The sequence below is a fragment of the Truncatella angustata genome, assembly GCF_020726525.1.
Source record: "Truncatella angustata strain MPI-SDFR-AT-0073 chromosome Unknown BKA67scaffold_1, whole genome shotgun sequence".
Taxonomy (NCBI): domain Eukaryota; kingdom Fungi; phylum Ascomycota; class Sordariomycetes; order Amphisphaeriales; family Sporocadaceae; genus Truncatella; species Truncatella angustata.
This window is the reverse complement of record NW_025763381.1, coordinates 6,742,903-6,760,666: the sequence shown is the minus strand read 5'-3', so window position 1 is coordinate 6,760,666 and position 17,764 is coordinate 6,742,903. Positions and strand designations below refer to the sequence as shown.

Sequence of the window (17,764 nt, the reverse complement as noted above, 5' to 3'; positions counted from 1 at the left end):
TACTTTTAGAAATACTGCACTATTGTTGCCTCCCGGTTGAGCCTTATAAAAAGTATGAAGTAGTTATGTTAGAGACATCATTTATTACGAAAAATTGGTTACCCAATTTCTGCTCACTGCGCTAGCCTATATTTATTACATTTTTAGCGCAACAAAGAGATGGACTGCCTCAAGCGCCTTCGATTATATTAGATTAACCCGAGAATTAGCACACAAGACAACGGGAAAAATACTTCAGGCTCCAGAATAGGCATTTCAACATTATAATTAAAGTAGAAAAGGAGGTTGAAATGTTATGAAATTCCAGCGAATACATAGTCCAGATCATAGCTAGGTATTGATAATTGAGTAATCTGTATTGCAAGACTATTGAAACTTTTGACTAAGCAGGAGTATATCAATGCTTTTTCCATTTGACCTACCGGTAATACTGATAACAACCACAATCCCCATCGAAATTGTGCATTGTGCGTCACGCGGTCTATTAGTCCGTCTGTCCGTGAAGTAATGTCATATTCTCTTGCGCCAATTGGATGCATGAAGGGACCAGATGTGTGGTTTAACCTTGTTGAGATGGGGGTGTGATCCACACGAATACGGAGAATGGACTTTGACCAACCCGTAATTCTTCCTCCCAAGGCAGTACTAAGATAACAAAGGCTAACAGTTCGGGGTCCTATCTTCAACAGTTTCCACTCTTCACTCCACCACTGCAAGGATTCTAATGAAACGTACGCTACGAATTACAGGGCTCTTGAGGGGTATCCGTTAGAGCCTCGTTCCTTGACTTGCATTAAAGCATGAAAATAGCCGGCTAATTCTTTTCTCTCGACTTGGGTGTTGGTTTTCTTTCTGGACCTACATACTTTTGTCGTCTGTGATACCATGCATTCAGGCCTCGATGAAGTCCTGACTATCAAGGGTGGCCTCACAGCCGTGCTGGGTATAGTTGGTTGCTGGATTGCCTACCATACTCTTCTCTTTATATATAACATCTCACCATTTCACCCTTTGGCCCAGTTCCCAGGCCCAAAAATTGCAGCAGCGACGTACCTGTACGAAGCATACTACGACTGGTGGCTACTAGGGCGCTATGGCCACGAAATTAAACGCATGCACGAAAAATATGGTAAGCTTTCTTATCAGATCGCAAACTGCTTCCCAGAATTTATCTGACCGATTGAAATTTAGGACCTGTCGTTAGGATCAATCCGGATGAGCTTCACTGCAATGACCCATACTTCACCAATGAGATTTATGCTGTGGGAGGTCGCATTCGCGACAAGTGGCAACACCAGTTGAATACCGGAGCTGTTGGTCCAGTAGCAGTGACCGGTTTCTCTACCGTTCCGCATGAACTGCACCGCATTCGTAAAGATGCCTTATCGAGGTTCTTTTCAAAGGGCCAAACGCTGAAGCTCGAAAGCGAGGTACACGATTTCTCTCAGCGTACTATCAACAAGATGTTGCGGTATGCCGATAAAGGTCCGTTTGACGTAAAGGAAGCATTCAACTGCTTCACGGCCGATATAATCTCGCAATAGTATGTATAGAAATAATCTTTAACCTCAGGAATTTCTTGGTCATGACCACTACTCAGTGCTTCCACAGATCTTTAGAGGAGTGGGACTAGTGGCCACACACAAGACACCGCCCCGAAAAATCTACCATGCAACTACAAAAGTAGACATTTGCTGACGTGTTATTGATATCGCAGTGCGTTTGGCGAACCTATGGGTTTTGTCGACCAGGAAGGTTGGGAACCTAACTTTGCCACTTGGGTCAAAAGCTTCTTTCAGAGTGCTTACATGATGAGACACAACGCCTTAGCCAGGAACCTCGGAGCGATTGCTATCCCACTGGCGACTCGTCTGAGTAAAGATTTGAAGACCGTAATGGACCAGATGACGGTAGTGATACCACGATACGTGGAAAAGGCCATCAAAGATCCGGATAATGGTCGGGTTTTCGCGGAACTCATGGACTCAAAGATCCTGCCACCCGAGGAGAAGTCCACCTATCGTCTGTCAGGGGAAGGCTTCAACTTCTTGCTGGCAGGTACGGAGACCACTGCCGTAAGATACGCCTTATTTGCCTGTTGCACGTGCTAGTGATTAACATGTACATTAGGCGTCACTGACAGTCATCACTTATTATCTTTTGGCACAACCACAGACCTACGCATGTTTGATGGAAAGTCTGCACGGCACCGACCCATCGAACCTCAAATGGACAGATCTGGAACAGAGGCCCTACTTGTGGGCCGTAATTCATGAGTCGTTGCGAATGATGCCTGGCGTGTCACACAGAAGTGCCAGGATAGCGCGAGACGAAAACTTGTTCTACAAGTCCCAGGACGGCAATGTCGAATGGGTTATTCCGAAAGGCACCCCTATCGGTATGACTTCGATGCTGAACCACTTCGACGAGAGCCTGTTCCCAGATCCAAATGAATTTCGACCGGAGCGGTGGTTGTTGCCAGACGGTCAACCGAATCACAAGCTTCAGAAATTTCTCATCGCATTTGGAAAGGGTAGCCGATCCTGCATCGGTGAGCAGTAAGTTGATTTTATTCTGAAGAGTTTCCGATAGCAGATGCTGATCAGTACTTCTCAGGCTGGCTTATTGTGAGCTCTATATCATGGCGGCTGCTATGGCACTTCGAGTTTTGCCGCGCGCCACACTTCATGATACCACCGTCGAAGATATTTCATATGATCATGATCTCATCGTGGTCCAGACAACCAAAGGTTCTATCTCTGTCAAAATCACTTTAACTTGAAGTTCCAGTGTAGGCGAATCGGGCGTGGTTGCTGTCGGTCAAATGCTCTCCTAGCTCACACTTGATATAACCATTGGTTTTGACAAGAATGCGAGGTGATCGCCGCATACACAGGGCACACTTCCCCTACATAGCGGGCCAGAAATATCGTAATTAGATTATCAGATCTATAAATTTTATGCAAAATTAGACTTGTAAATCTGAAGTCTTAAAGTTGCCGAGAGCTCACCAAGGAGTCCATGTCCACATCTCTGCTTCTAATACTGCCCTTGCCAGCGTCCGTCATATCTACAAAACCTGCAGCTGCCCCAGTTTGAAATTTAGCCTTAATCTGGTTTGCCTGCTCCTTCATTTGATCCAGTTCCATAGCAGGTCCAGAGTTCGTGCGAGGCGCGCTATCGAGTCCATGAAACAAGAGCGGGAGAACAGAACTCTTCCATACCGGCTGTCTTGGATGGTCTGCATAGTTGCGTATCATCATCAGCACAAGCATCGCTATTGATGCGACCAGCAAGGCTAGCGGCATCAGTAACCAACGCCAATCGAATTCAGTACAAACGGTCATCTCGATAACAGTGCCCAATGTCGACTCTTTCGTCGAGTAGTCAGAGTTACTCGAACCCACTGTCCGAAATTTGTGGGTAATCGCCGTGGTATACTGACCGATCCGATTACTGATTGACTCAAATGATGCATTCTGTTGATTGTATAGTGGTGAGAGCCACCATGAGTTGGAGCAGTAAAGCGAACCGCCCTGACTATGATCGTACGAACAGGACCCACTGAAGACTGTCTCGCTCATAAAAGCGTTCAGTGCGGCACCATAGAGCCATTCTACCTTGTAAAGACATTCGTCTGGAACTGTGTAATTCGTCCCATCGACGTTTATGCCTGTCATTGTCCGGTTCGAAGGCTGTGACACCTCGGAGAAGTTCGTTTTGTCGTACATGACATTGTCAATTAAACAGGGCGACTTGAGTGCCGTGTAGTTCGCCCCGGAGCTGAAGCCATCCACACTTATGTTTGCTTCGACCCAGTTGACAGGCGCAGGTATAGTAGATACGACTTGCTCATCCAGCGCCCCGGAGCTCATGTCGGCATGATAATTCGTGAGACATGGATATACTGAGCATGACGTGGCAACATAGTCTGAGAGGCCAACATATCCAGTAACGTTGTGAGGGCATTCTATCACTCCTTCACTGTTCTTGTAGCACGACGACTGGGTAAATGTCATGGTGGTAAAGTTGGTGAGGGCGCCGCGTGCTATCGCTCCGAACCCACCCGTAAAGGCAGACTCTGCCCATGTAAGGTTATAATCAATCATGACGTTGAGATACGCATGACCTGAGCCCGGTGAGAGCCAGAGGTTATTTGGCATGGTATAGTTGGTAGTGAGATTCTCGGTTTTGGTGACGAATCCAGTAGTGTCGATACAAGCACTGCACATACCTATTGAAGAGTGGGTAATGTTGCTTGAGTCAACGGGAAAGGTGCAGTTGCCCGTCGGACAAGTTGCGACAATGGCAGAGTCGTTGCCAGCAGGATTCGTCAAGCCGTTAATCATTGCACCTTTCATGTCTGTGTCAACTTCCCATTGACCAGCCCCTATTCGATAATAGACAGCGCGTCCAGGCACGAAATGCGATACCGGAATAGATGCATTCATGTCTGCCACGAACTGTGGGCACGTCACCGATCTAATGGCCTGCTGCGTGAATGGGCCAATGGCTAAAGATATGATCGTGACCAGAGCGCCAGTGACAGCCAATAGACTTTTCGGTGCGACGAACAATAGCTTGATAGATCCATTGACACTGCGGCTGGCCCGATCAAAGTCGTGCAGATGCTTCAAAGATTGCGGCTTGGCAAAATGCCCATACTTTAACTGCCCGATGACTTCCGCGACTGCCACCAACATGGCGGCCCTCAGAATCGTCGAAAGTAATGCCACCAGTGTGTTCAAATTTATAGACAGCGGCCAATCAGGAACTTGCTGGCCTTGGTAATGAGCGAGGATCCCAACAGTCGCAGCCATCAGCCCAATGGCCACGATGAGTGAAAGTATTTCCCATGTCCAGAACCGGAGAACATGGTACCGTGGTCTTTGCTTGGCCGAGCGCGAACTCTTAATCATGCGGTCTTTATAGCCATCCCCTTTGCCAGAGTCGTATTCTGCTGTTGAAAATCCGGTGTCTGTCGAACGATAACCAAACGATGCCGCATCGTCGTATTTGCCATATTTCTTGTCGTCAAAGGACTCGCTGCGTGAACTTGGTCTTCGGGTATCCGCCATGGTATAACCTTAGTAAAATACCAGGGTTGTTGCTATTAGTGCTGAACCGCAGCCCCCGGAGGCAGTTGAGCAAATATTTTAATTCAGGACGCCGGGCGCAAACAACAACAATACAAGTATCTGGGATCAAGTTCTTGGGGGGCTTTTCGTGTGTTCAAAGTGGCAAATCGTCTTCACAAGTCTCAGTTCCCAATTCTCAATACGAGAAACGAGAAACGAGAAGCCTGAAGTCTCTTTTCTCATGCTATGACGCTGAATTTCCCATCCCAGCGTGATCGGCATTTTGCCAAGTCGGTTGGTCCCCTAAAATTAACATTAAGAGTGGTGACTTGCACACTAGCTATACATTGCTATACCCCAATCAGTCATGGAACAACCGCTAAAGAGCATAAGCACCCCCTACTCGGGCATTTGATGGCTTGAATGTGAGTTTCGGCAGCGCCTTTTTAGTGGTTCTTAACCGCTAAAGTAGGGCCATCACTGTTCGAGTGTCTTCTTCAACGTTACAACCGGATATCGCATCTCGGGGTTCCCTGCTCCAATTGTTGGATGAGTGAACGACTCGCGGGTGAATCACTGTATTGGTCGCATTCTATGAGCTCCACAACTGTAAGCAATGTATACCAGACGAAAGCCTGCCATATGAAATGACCTCATTACAATTAGGTTTGCGAGGATTCCTTCGCAGACAGGGAGATGCACAGTCAAACAGTAGCTGCTGTCATGGAACACGCATTTGGCCATGCCAGCGCCGGTTCCAAATCGAAATGCCCGGCTCGTGAGCAGAAACAATATGACCACTACCAACTATATCGAAATCTCGCGTCTTCCTTGTCAGTCAGGTCTGTGCGTGGCGCACCGTACTTATCTAACACAACTTGCGTATGTGTAGCGACACCATCCACATGTTGGTGTGCGGCTGCGCATTTGTCGCGAGCAGCGTTGTCGCGTATGCACACGAAACGATACGCTGCAACGACAATGAACAAGAGGCACCAAGTGACAATGCCGGTCACAACACCTTTAAAATACCGAGGTTTGTCTGTCCACAATTGCGGTGCACCAATGCAGCCAGCACAATATCCAATGAAGAACATGGCACTGACGACAGAACGCTTCGTATTTCCCTTGACGTTTGATGCTGTCAAGGACAGTAAAGGTGACATGACGGCAGTAATGCACGACGCCTAGGTGAGCGCGTTGATGCTTAGTCGAAAGTACGGCAAAGATGGGGCATTTCTAGGACTCACAAGCCAGGAAGCAATAATCATACCCCAGCCCGAATCAGTCGACAGCTTCAGGAGGAGAACTGTACCAATGAGCGGAGGGATGATCAACACCAGCACCACCAATGTGCGATTGCGAGGAAACAACCAACAACCTGCTACCCCAATCCAAAGAAGCAAAACCTGAACTGCCCCTGACGGCGCTGTATACAGCATCGTTTGGTACTTGTCGTATCCAATCGTGTTGATGACAAGAGAAGCAAACTAGATAAAGTGAGTCAGCCATACATAATTGGAAGTGATGCCAAGAAAGACGGAGCGTACCGTAAGTACTGGTGACTGCATTGTTACTAAAACTCCGAAGCCAAGAACGAACCATGACTTTCCATCTAGGAGAGCCTCTCTAAGTTGTCGCACAGAAAATGAAGTCTTGTCCCCTCCTTCACGGTCCTTCGCCATTCGTGCTGACAGGACCTCCTTCTCTCTAGCGTTTAGGAACCAGGCGTCTTTAGGGCCATTCGGCATCATGAGATAAAAGGCACCGCCTGCAGCGGTTGTGATAGCGCCACAAACAATGAAGATTGTCCGCCAAGGTGCCAAAGATAGCGTGTTATTCTTACCAATACCATACATCAGGAGACATCCGATCACTTGTGCAATTCCATTCATTGTTACCCAGAGTCTGTTGGACATGATGTTAGCTATGACTTCAGAAATGGGGTTCAACAGCACTGACGCTGTCCGGACGGCATGCTCGTCTTTCTGATACCAGATTGCAGTTATCGTTACAAATGATGGAGACACAGCACCTTCCGCAAAACCGAGCAAGAAACGGACTGCTGCAAAACCAGCAAAGCTATGCGGCGCTGCCAAGCACATGCAAATAATGCCCCATATAACACTGTGACGTGGTGTCAACAAATATCGTGGACGAACAACGACTTAGGGATCGTACACTGTTACACCAACGAATTTGGTGAGGTGTAGTTTAGACATCAGGTAGATGAAGGGATACTCGGCGACTAGCTGGCCTGTACCACAAATCATGTTAGCATATTTGTACAGGACAACTCAATTGCATGGACTGCGTACCAATGTAAAAGATCGAAGTACACCACGAATATTGGGTACTAGACATGCCAAGATCTGTGATGAGACCGAAAACCTTTCACTGTGAGTTGCATGTTACAGAATGTGTGATTTGGGGACATACAGATGCATAGCTCAAGGTCTGCTTGTCCAAGTATTGTCTATTCGACGACTGGAAGTCAGCACCATTCTTTTCTATGAAATGGTCTCAAGTTGCATTCTGAGACAACCAATAGAATAGTCGTGAAGTACAATTATGGCCGTGGGGAGTTGCATACAGAAAGAAGATGAAGCACATCATAGGAAGAATAGTGTAATCAATCTTGCGGAGTACTCTCCTTTCTTCTTCCTCGGTATAGGACGATGCAAGCTCAACGACGTCGCCTTTCTCCTCTACACTGAGCCGCTTGCCTTCTGCACCACCATCTGGCACATTAGCACCAGACTTTTCGATAGCGGACACCATGGCGGCGAGGCAGTGTGGTGTATGGGGTTGGATATACTTTGCACCACAGTATGCAGTACCACAATCAATGGCTTCGGACCACTGCCATTATGAGAAGGCACGAGCCCTATCTTATATTTGTTTTTACTGTAATTCAAGTCATATCGATGACTCCACAAAATTATCTGGGGAAGTGCACGGAGTTGGGGAACAAGATTGTCAATCCGCTTGATAGGAGTCTGATAGTACCAATGAGCCGGATCGCGCCGTATCGGAGGTACGCCTACTTTGTGATGACAGATACCCGACTTTAGTGGCCGAAACGGCTCGGCAATCTGCATCAAGTTACCAATTACCCGACTTATTATTCACCTTCCATATTTCATTGACAAGCAGTTTTGGAACGTGTCTTGTTATCGTTGTAGACACTGTGAATGTATTATATTGATTTGACTTGATCAGTGTCTTCAGCCTCCAAAGAAACCACCAACTATCCTCCACGATTCTTGTGTTGTTGCATTGTTTGCATTACGTGACTGTCACAATGGTTCAAGAAGCCGACATCAAGCCCTGGCTACGGCCACCACCCAAGGCCTATCTGCTTCACAACGCGAACGTCGTTGACGTCGCTCAGGGCTCAATCCGCGAGTCGGCAACAGTGAGAATTCAGGATGGCAAAATAACTTCTATCAACCCAGCTTCGAATAAGTTACCATCGCCGTCAGGGTTTGATGTCATTGACTGTACGGGGCAGTATCTGAGTCCAGGCCTCATCGACTCTCATGTTCATCTCATCGCCGTTCCAGGCTTTATGGACCTGAGCTCCGCCTTTGGTAATCCAGAGTCTGTCAGTCTACTCCGACAACCATATGTCTGCTCACAGATGCTGCACCGCGGCTTTACCACGATACGGGATTGTGGCGGGGCGCATTCCGCCATGCGAGAGGCCATTGCGGATGGTGTCTTCCCCGGACCGAGGCTCTTTATTGCTGGGCATGCACTTAGCCAATCGGGAGGACACGCAGACTTTCGAAACAAGCACGATCACTCAGCGTGCTGTGGTGGTGCCACGACTGGACTTGGTCGAGTTTGCAACGGTGTAGCGCAATGCATGCAAGCCGTGCGCGAGGAGATCCGCACTGGAAGCGACTTCATCAAGATCATGGGATCTGGTGGAGTCAGCAGCCCGACGGACAAGATAGACCATCTCCAATTCACAGGGGAGGAGATCAGGGCTATGGTTGAGTGCGCCCAAAATGCGGGAACTTATGTTACAGCACATGCGTATACTACAGAGGCGATACGCCATTGTGTGCGGAACGGAGTCAAGGGCATTGAGCACGGCAACTTCCTGGACGAGGAGACTGCGCAGTTGATGGTTGAAAATGATGTCTATTTGACACCGACCTTGGTTACATACGACCAGATGTCATCGTCTAAGTGGACAGGGTACCTGCCCCCCGAATCGCAATCCAAGAACACCGAGGTGCTGGACGCGGGATTGAAAGCTTTGAAAGTGGCACACGAGAACGGAGTTAAGATCTGCTTCGGGACGGACCTGCTTGGTCCTCTGGGAGCAGCCCAGACACACGAATTCGCGCTTCGGGCCAAGATCCTTCCATCACTCGAGGTACTACGTAGTGCGACGATCAATCCTGCACACATGTTGCGTCAAGAGTCCACTATCGGCCAGATACAGGAAGGTTTTGATGCGGATATCCTGTTTCTAAAGGCTAATCCCTTGGAAGACGTCACTATACTGGACCAGCCGGATCAGTATGTCAACGGTGTTATGAAGGAAGGTCGGATCTATAAGAGTAGGATTGATACCATAACTGAAGATGCATACGTGCCAGTCAGGATTAAACCACAACTATAGTGCAATTCAGAAGGATCGCATAGTAAATTAATAGCGTAACTAGTCGTTATGATATGCACAATCGCCTCAACATACTATTCTTGACAGAAATTCACGTTTGAGGATAGTCGCACCAGCCACCAAATCTCTACATCTTCCACCTTTCATTCAGCTTGTTACTAGACTAGCCCCAATAATATTGTACCAGTAAGCAATAAGTGCCCACCCCAAAAACGATGTATAGGATATGCTCAATATCAAGGCATAGACGGCCTAATCTTAATAGATATGACATCTAGATACATGTTAACCATGACGGCATATATCATGATTCCCAATTTCCGTCACAATATTATCTAACTCCGGCCATCTCCGCAGCAGCTGTTGCGAGACCGCTGTCATCTTTCGTTAGAACCGACCATATTCTTTGTGTGGCGTCAATGGATGATCAAACTTACTGGCTCACTTTCCAGTGTGCGGATTAAACTCATCATTATAACTTCTATGTTGTGCATGAAAATACGATGATGCTCTTGCGAATGGAAGCAAATGGGCCTCATCTTTCGGTAATCTAAAATCGATAATATCAAAACGATATTAATCGCTATGACTGCGTTGACAATGGGTATACTACTGCCTAACCTAGTGCATAGGTCACCCACGTTTGGCTTGCATCACACCTCCGTTTAGAAGGCTCTGAAATAAAAATTATGTACAGTAGAGTCTTATAACTGGCAAATCCAGATATATGCACCAAGATATTGCCCGGTATCAGCCGTTGACCAGCCCCCAAATGTTGAGGTAGGTCTTGGTACGGTACACATGCTTTTCCTTCAATAAAAGAGATTTGTCTGTGATGCGCGCTTAAGGTAACTAAACCATGCGCCAATTCATGCACAAGTGATGTTCTGCTTATTTAAATCAGTATGTGCATCATAGTCAATACTCATTCTGTCCTGCACACAATGCTATAAGGTCGTGGAGATAAACAATTAAACTAGTCTAGTCTAGAAGCTGGGATGGGTTTACAGTATTTTGGCAGATGTGTGGTGTTCGGTGTGGTATGTACTCCGTATGGTGATACAATCGGTTTGTTTGTCGGCAACGTGCTCACTTGTAATTTTACGGTTTATTACCGCCCCGACATGTAATTACACACTACATATCGTCTCTAACAAACTATGTAGTACATCACAACGATAACGATCTTGGGCATTGTATCATTTCCTGAAGCTGGATTGCAGTTTGCACATTGCCCGCCATTTATCAGTGGGGTCTCAAGCAGAATTTAGCGTGCTCCCCAGATTCGACAAGAAGCTGAATCGCCCCATTGTTATCATCTCCCCCACTCAAACATTGCCGAGTCAGCGGGTTTGGGATGCATGCTATCCGACGTCGGTGATTGACTCCCACGTAAGTAAGAACCAATTTCCCGATATCAATGCTCGGCTATCTGACCTTCGTGCCGTCCTTGGGATCCATCAATTCAACATGAGACACCACAGATACAACCATGGCAGGTGTTACTCTTGATACACCTGCAGCTGCACGGCGCCGGCGGAGAAGACGAGTGCCGGACGAGAGTCGGAAGCGTGCCGCTCGAGCGTAAGTCATTGAATTAACCTAGTAACGTTAGGTAGTCCTAGCACTAATGAAAAGTGTCATAGTTGTGATCGATGCAAAGTGAGGAAGAGCAAGTGTATAGGCACAGGTTCTGGTGTGTGCCAGCGATGTCAGTCGAACTCGCTTTCTTGCATTTTCCGAAGGTACGATGTGTTATGTTTAGAATCTTGTAGAGATCGTCATTTAAGTTTCAGCTTATGGTTTCCAGTCTCAGAGTGTTGGATGTATTGTTTTCGGTTCATGCTTTGGCGAGTCAAATGTCCAGGATATATTTCATGTTTCATGCCCTATGCTTGATACCATTGACTGACATTGACTCAGGGAATTGAGTCCCACAGAAAGTACCTCTGAGATCCCTCGTGATAGTCGTGAAGAGACGGCGGGGAGATTCGACGACAGTGCTACTCAGACAAGCCCACCTGGCACATACCGCTCCGGCAATGGCCGTGAGTTCGAGATAACGACGTGTGTATGTCGTGGATATGCGTATTGATGAATAAGTACAGATCCAACTGAAAGGTTTATGTGGCCTCGTTTCCTTTCGCGACTGAGAGAAACATTCTCGCTCGACCCAGGGCCAGCCCTAGAGGGAAATGTGATAGCATCTATGCAGGCGGTCAGGCATCTCTTAACATCAAGGAAACCCTCTACTAACAATTATTACAGCAAGCCCTCCACACACATGCGCTACAACCCGCCGAACTACAAAGACTACGCAGGGCTGTCGAAGCATTTCCACCGAGACAAGTAGCTGATTTTCTGCTATCCGTCTGCATAGACCATGGTACTGATTCCTTCTTCTATTTTCACCAACCTCAGTTTCTTGCTGAGATCAACGAATTCTATACGGATACCTCGTCTCGGCTGCGCTCGGACTGCAGTTTTGTTTGTCTTGCTCACGCTGCTTTCGCCCTCGGCAGTCAATGGACCACACTAGCAAGGCCTGCAAGCTCTCGATCCTCATTATCACTAGAGGACAGTGATCCTGGGCGGATTTTTTATAACCAGGCACGCTCCTTGATTCCAGACGTCATTGACATGCCGTGCCTTCGGGCTGTACAAGCGCCATTTGTAATGGGCGTTTACCTATTGCCGGCCAGTGCTTTAGGCGCGTCTTACATGGTAAGCAATTTTGGGATTATTTCTACCATTGCTAGTATGTCTATGGTGGGTACATTGCCTGTCAGATATAATCAAGGTTGCTGCAACTGCTTTACAATACTTCCCGAGGGCCCCCGGCCCTATCTCAACGAAAAAATCTCTGACCACGAACACAACAGTATCTTGGCTTAGCACTTAGAAAAGCCCTTGCACTTGACCTACATCTCAATTCGGATGATCCGAACCTGAGTGAAGAAGAACTAGAAATTCGTCGAAGAATTTGGTGGTCAGTATACTCTTTAGAGCGGTGAGTTAGCTTGTCCATCTCTTGATAGCGCCGATCTGAGATATTTCAGTGCTTCGACTGTGAAGTTGAACAGGCCGAGATCAATAAGCTCGTCGATCATCACCGTCGGCCTTCCTCGTCTATTAGAACCATTAGATAAACAGCAGAAGTTCAACAACATTAAACTTCAGATAGCCGATGCTCGCTTAATGATGATCTTGGACCGTGTCCCTGACGCTTTGTAAGTAGGTTTGAACAAACCTGGCGATTGTGAGCTGATAAACAATCCGCAGTGAATGGGCCTCTACCTTGGAAGGTTTAACACCGTTCGAGGCTGAGCTAAAGGACTGGAAGCATTCACTACCAGATACCCTTCGATTGCAAAACATACATCCACGGTCTTCTCATTATCGTGCGACCTTCCACCTGTACACTAATTACTACTTCTCGTGGATTGCCATGGGTAAGGTTAGTGTTGTGACTGTTGTCCGTGGCAAGCTTCGACATTATCTTGGCCGGGAATCCCAAGTCTCTGAGACAAACCCGCACATTGAGGCACTAGCTAAGCATTGCATTAAAGCCGGCAAGAAGATGCTTCGGTTATTCGAAGACATCCGTACCACGGGTAATCTGACTCGATTTTCGTTCACCGATTTTCAAGCTTGCAGTATTGCCACCATTGTGGTCCTACTGGCTGGCATTGTTGAGCGGGATGCTGGGTACGAGAGGCAAGTGTCATTTGGTTTGGAGTGTTTGACGAAAATGGCTGAAGGTAATACTACTGCCCAGATGGGAGTTAGTTTTGTGGAAGCTCTTCAATTGATTGCCGATGAGGCTTTCGATAAATTGCTTCAAGCAAAGGCTGCTGTCCTTTCATCTGCGGTACCTCAACAAGGAACAAATTACAATAACTGGGCTGCTTGGCTATTGCAGCAGACCGACTCCAGCAAAGTACTAGATGTCGCGCTAAATCAGTCGTCCGCACTGGACACTAATGGTAGTTCGACTTTGACAACATCAACGTGGCCAGTACCTCATACACAATCCTCCTCGTCTGGGTTCACCTCATGGGATGGAGCTACGGCTCTACAACGACTCTCACTCCCTCCTCTCACGACGCTTGGTCTTGCACAGGACGACGGAGGCACATTCGCATCACAACCTGTAGATAACGGGTTTCTCTCGAATATATACAATGACGATCAAGCTTTCCTTATGGGTCTTACCGGCTTCGACGTCCTGGGGGTTTCTGGTTTGCAAGACGAGCTTTGAACTGGAAAGGACAAACGTCCAACGTACTCTAGAGTATTTCTCACTGTTATTGCCCACAAATAACATTTGAGCAATTTTCATGAAGTCAACGAGGAATCAGCTCGATACACGATTCCAGTGACTCCGCTTGATATCCCCGAGGAGTGACCTTGCCTATTCTATCCTTTTTTCTTCTCCTTCTTCTTCTTCTTCTTCTTCTTGAATTATAATGACCGTCAACTTTGGCTCACAAAAGGGTTTAAAAGCAGGATTGTGACCATTAGCCTTATATAGTCGAAAACCGCTGTTGTAAGTTCAAACGAAGGACACTTCAAGAACGCACCGCTTAGTACGAACAGATCTTTTGTTACGCAATCAAATTTCCCGATAAAATGAATCGAAAGATAGGAAAGAGGCTATACTACTTAACTCACAAGCAACGGTTCATTGCTGGAGTCGATGAAGATGAGCGATCGTGTGATATAGCAGTTGCCAGCAACTCGCACTCGCGCTACAACCACTGGTTTAGAGGCGACAGTCATCTAGGAAAGAGGTTATTCACGTGTGTGAACTAGTCCTTAGTTAGATCATTTCACTGTGAGGCTGTGACTTCGTGAAATTGCCGCGATTGGCCATGCCACCGAGGGTGACTGGGTTGATCCTCGAGGCAGGACCCGGAGAGACATTGAACCAAGCCAGAACCTGTCATGTTTTTCGAGACACAGGAGTCAACAAGAGGCTCCTGTAGCTTAGAGAGAGAGCCGCTAAACTTGAACGGACACTTTTATTATCCGTCTCTTGCAATTGATGGACTGCAAACATCTCATAGGCTGTATGCATCCGGCCCAATGTCATTGGTTTGTGATCGAAACGTCTTGCCCGCTTGAGCAGTGTCGAACAGCCAGTCGTTTTGAATGACGACAAATCGCCGACAACGACAAGATCACGATCTTACCATCTCTATTGTGTCCCCGGCAGAGGTCCATCTTTTGTTCCACAAAGAAAACTTTTCCCGTCGTACCATGTAGGATGCAGGGAAACGGTTGTGGGTCGTGTCCACTCGATGTCGCGACCTTTTCAATCGCCCCCAAATGTATCATATCCATGGCAGGAAAATGCCGAGGTTTGGTCCAGAAATGGCCTGAGATCCAGTATTATCAATAGTTCTTACCAAAAGTGAACTTGTAATCCCGGATCGCAAACCTCAAAGGAGAAAACATCGACACCAATAATTTCCATGATATTTCCGGCCCGAACGGGGCATGCCAGGGCCCTTTATCGGCCCACCGCAGGAAGACAGCCGATAGGCAGTGTATATGTCGGTGCACCGTAAGGCCCAGCAGCCACGTGAGATTGCAATTATGTTCCTGCATGTCGAATTCTTGCCCAGGGGTCTCAAACCTGTTGGTGGGCAGAACGGGTCGTATCGTGGAGTTGAGCCTCAACTGATGTATCAGCCTGACGAGGTTCGTTGAAACAGATCGGCCCATTGAGCAGCAGATGCCATGCGGTGACTCGAAAGCAATCCATACGAATTCACGGGCTGTCGCAAAAAGTTATCCTGCATTCTAAGTTCGCACCCTATCACTAGCTGATATGCCGAATTCTACACAGAGGTAGAGAGGCTGCAGAATGTAGAGCAGAGTAATTGGAAGAGTTGACGATCTTGTCGCAAAATGGATCGATGGTTATCAAGACGTTGTCTATCGATGCTGGGGTCCAATCACGCCAGTCGTGGAGACGCCAAATAATTCCCACCCAAGATGGAAATGAAAGCACGGCGACTATGTTGATCATGCTAATGCTATCACAGGGGGCGGATGCAGATGCGGGCAGCGACAATGGGTACTGGATCTCTTAGTGGCCACGAACAGAGTGTTTCTGATTCTTTATTATACACCACGCTGCTATCCTCTGGAAGTATTTCGAAATCCTCGCGGATTACTTGTGTATCGTTTGTAGATATAACCTCAGGAAAATCGCGTCCCTCGCAAGCGCCTGTGTCTATTAGGTATTGGCAACAACAATGTCTCCCTCCGCTTCCATCGCCGAGACTTGTGATCTCGAAGCACAGCAGTGTAAGCAGGATGTCCACCGTCCCGCGGTCACCACGTCCCTGATGGCTACACCAGCAGAACCTCGACACCGTCAACTTGCTGATCCGTCGCCGTTGGGTCTACTTGCTTTTGCCCAGGCCCTATTTCTAATCAGCCTGTTTGGTGTAAGCCCCAAGGGTGTTACAGTGCCTAATGTTTTGATCTCAAGGTATGTTTGCCCCGTCAGGAGTGGGCAGTCGACAAGACGGGAGAACTTACACTGGATAGTCTGATCGCATACGGCGGCCTCGGCCAAACGATTGCCGGCATCTTCGCCTTCATTCACGGTAACACCTTCGGTGCTACCGTGTTTTGTACCTACGCTGGCTTCCAGCTTTCATATGCCCTCATTTACCTTCCCGGCTCGGGCATCATTGCCGCATACACCGATACAGTCACCGGTCTTCCTACGGCGGAATTCACCCAGGCGATTGCGCTGTTCATCTGGGCCTGGTTTATTGTTACCATGATCTTCACCGTCGCCGCGACCCGCAGCAACTTGATCATGCTGCTCGTCCTGGTGTTCACTGACCTGACCTTGCTATTCCTGGCTTGTCAATACCACACAGGTATTGCCGCCCTGGGCACGGCTGCTAGTGCGTTTGGATTCGTCACGGCTTTCTTGGCTTACTGGGCCGGTGCAGCTGCGTTGTGGAGCGTGGCAACGCCCATCAATGTGCCCATGTTCCCTCTGGTCAAGCAGGAGAAATCGGCCTAACCTGAAGATGATCACTTTGGATACGGCGATGTGTGGCTCAAGCTTGACGATGGATGTATGAAGTAGGATAGTCCGGAAGTCGCCTCTATCGGCGAATGGGCTCGTTCCATATTAACAATGCAGCAATTCAAGGCATATCTGTGCAATACTCAAATGAAACAAGTTTTGAGCTTACCAGTCAAGGTACTGACCTGATAATTATTCGCATAATACTGAGAAAAAGGTTCGGGCTGAATAAAAGTGAGTGTAGTATGGTAGCGCCCACATCTTTCAAGGAACAAAAGCCGTCCGATTTACTTTGCGGTCACCTTATCGCCATGCAATATCTTAGATCCGATTCATATGGCATCGCAGGGGTTGGCTAGGTTTAGATGGTGGTGCGTTCTTGGCAGCTTTAGCGATTGTTGTTAAAGGGACAGTGCTACCACTTAAGTTAATTGGCTTTGAATGGCATTCGCCTGCTACATGCCGTTACATGGCTCAATCCGGCGACGACGTTAAGTCCCCATGTGCTAATCTTCCACGTGCTCTCGATCTATTCCAAAAACATTGGAGTATACTGCAGGGTTCATTGCAGAGGAGTGCTGAGTCGACTAACCTTAGCCATGAACATGAAAAGAATGTGTTCCGAGAAAAGAAGGTGGCATGTTTTTGTATCTGAAAGCCTTTGATGCACCCGATAAGGAATTCAAATGGTCATCCATGCTGATTTCGTATGGTTTCCGCCTTTGCAAGCATACTCAAAGAGAGACATAAACAGCAGGCATACAGAAAACCCAGGAAAGGAAAGCCTTTGTGTTAGACGGGCTAGGAAAGATTTGCCGTCGCAGAAATTGAAGTGCAGCATTTCTGACGAATACCACGCAGATCGCTCCGATGTACAGCCTCAATGCACTTTCGGTTGTCGGTCTCCGGATTGCGTGCTCTCGAAGCTCAATAGCAACATCGTGATCGCGTCACGATTTCCAAAGGGTGGTGGGGCAGCCCTACCAA

The 17,764-nt window shown here is 47.6% G+C and overlaps 6 protein-coding genes across 6 annotated transcripts; 4 read left to right on the top strand and 2 right to left on the bottom strand.

The window, feature by feature from the left end:
• Positions 1-645: 645 nt before the first annotated feature.
• BKA67DRAFT_71253 (cytochrome P450 monooxygenase-like protein) lies at positions 646-2,886 on the top strand. Its single transcript, XM_046109382.1, has 5 exons — positions 646-1,129; positions 1,192-1,543; positions 1,718-2,075; positions 2,131-2,558; positions 2,617-2,886. The coding sequence occupies exons 1-5, from the start codon at positions 886-888 to the stop codon at positions 2,780-2,782; spliced, it is 1,548 nt and encodes a 515-aa protein (XP_045965089.1). The 5' UTR covers positions 646-885; the 3' UTR covers positions 2,783-2,886.
• Positions 2,887-2,990: 104 nt separating this feature from the next.
• Positions 2,991-4,919, bottom strand: BKA67DRAFT_510103 (uncharacterized protein; the record flags this gene model as incomplete). Its single annotated transcript, XM_046097300.1, has 1 exon — positions 2,991-4,919. The coding sequence occupies one exon, from the start codon at positions 4,917-4,919 to the stop codon at positions 2,991-2,993; it is 1,929 nt and encodes a 642-aa protein (XP_045965088.1).
• A 959-nt stretch (positions 4,920-5,878) lies between these two features.
• BKA67DRAFT_509784 (major facilitator superfamily transporter) lies at positions 5,879-7,859 on the bottom strand (the record flags this gene model as incomplete). Its single annotated transcript, XM_046097267.1, has 8 exons — positions 5,879-6,265; positions 6,329-6,568; positions 6,629-6,986; positions 7,041-7,205; positions 7,260-7,335; positions 7,397-7,469; positions 7,518-7,554; positions 7,672-7,859. 8 exons carry the CDS (start codon positions 7,857-7,859, stop codon positions 5,879-5,881), a joined length of 1,524 nt encoding a protein of 507 aa, XP_045965087.1.
• Positions 7,860-8,204: 345 nt separating this feature from the next.
• Positions 8,205-9,820, top strand: BKA67DRAFT_549737 (uncharacterized protein). Its single transcript, XM_046101605.1, has one exon. The coding sequence runs from the start codon at positions 8,383-8,385 to the stop codon at positions 9,715-9,717; it is 1,335 nt and encodes a 444-aa protein (XP_045965086.1). The 5' UTR covers positions 8,205-8,382; the 3' UTR covers positions 9,718-9,820.
• A 1,995-nt stretch (positions 9,821-11,815) lies between these two features.
• Positions 11,816-14,164, top strand: BKA67DRAFT_667911 (fungal-specific transcription factor domain-containing protein). Its single transcript, XM_046108624.1, has 5 exons — positions 11,816-11,935; positions 11,986-12,441; positions 12,600-12,727; positions 12,777-12,947; positions 13,000-14,164. Exons 1-5 carry the CDS (start codon positions 11,843-11,845, stop codon positions 13,976-13,978), a joined length of 1,827 nt encoding a protein of 608 aa, XP_045965085.1. The 5' UTR covers positions 11,816-11,842; the 3' UTR covers positions 13,979-14,164.
• A 1,819-nt stretch (positions 14,165-15,983) lies between these two features.
• BKA67DRAFT_654104 (GPR1/FUN34/yaaH family-domain-containing protein) lies at positions 15,984-16,771 on the top strand (the record flags this gene model as incomplete). Its single annotated transcript, XM_046106497.1, has 2 exons — positions 15,984-16,222; positions 16,282-16,771. The coding sequence occupies 2 exons, from the start codon at positions 15,984-15,986 to the stop codon at positions 16,769-16,771; spliced, it is 729 nt and encodes a 242-aa protein (XP_045965084.1).
• Positions 16,772-17,764: the final 993 nt, after the last annotated feature.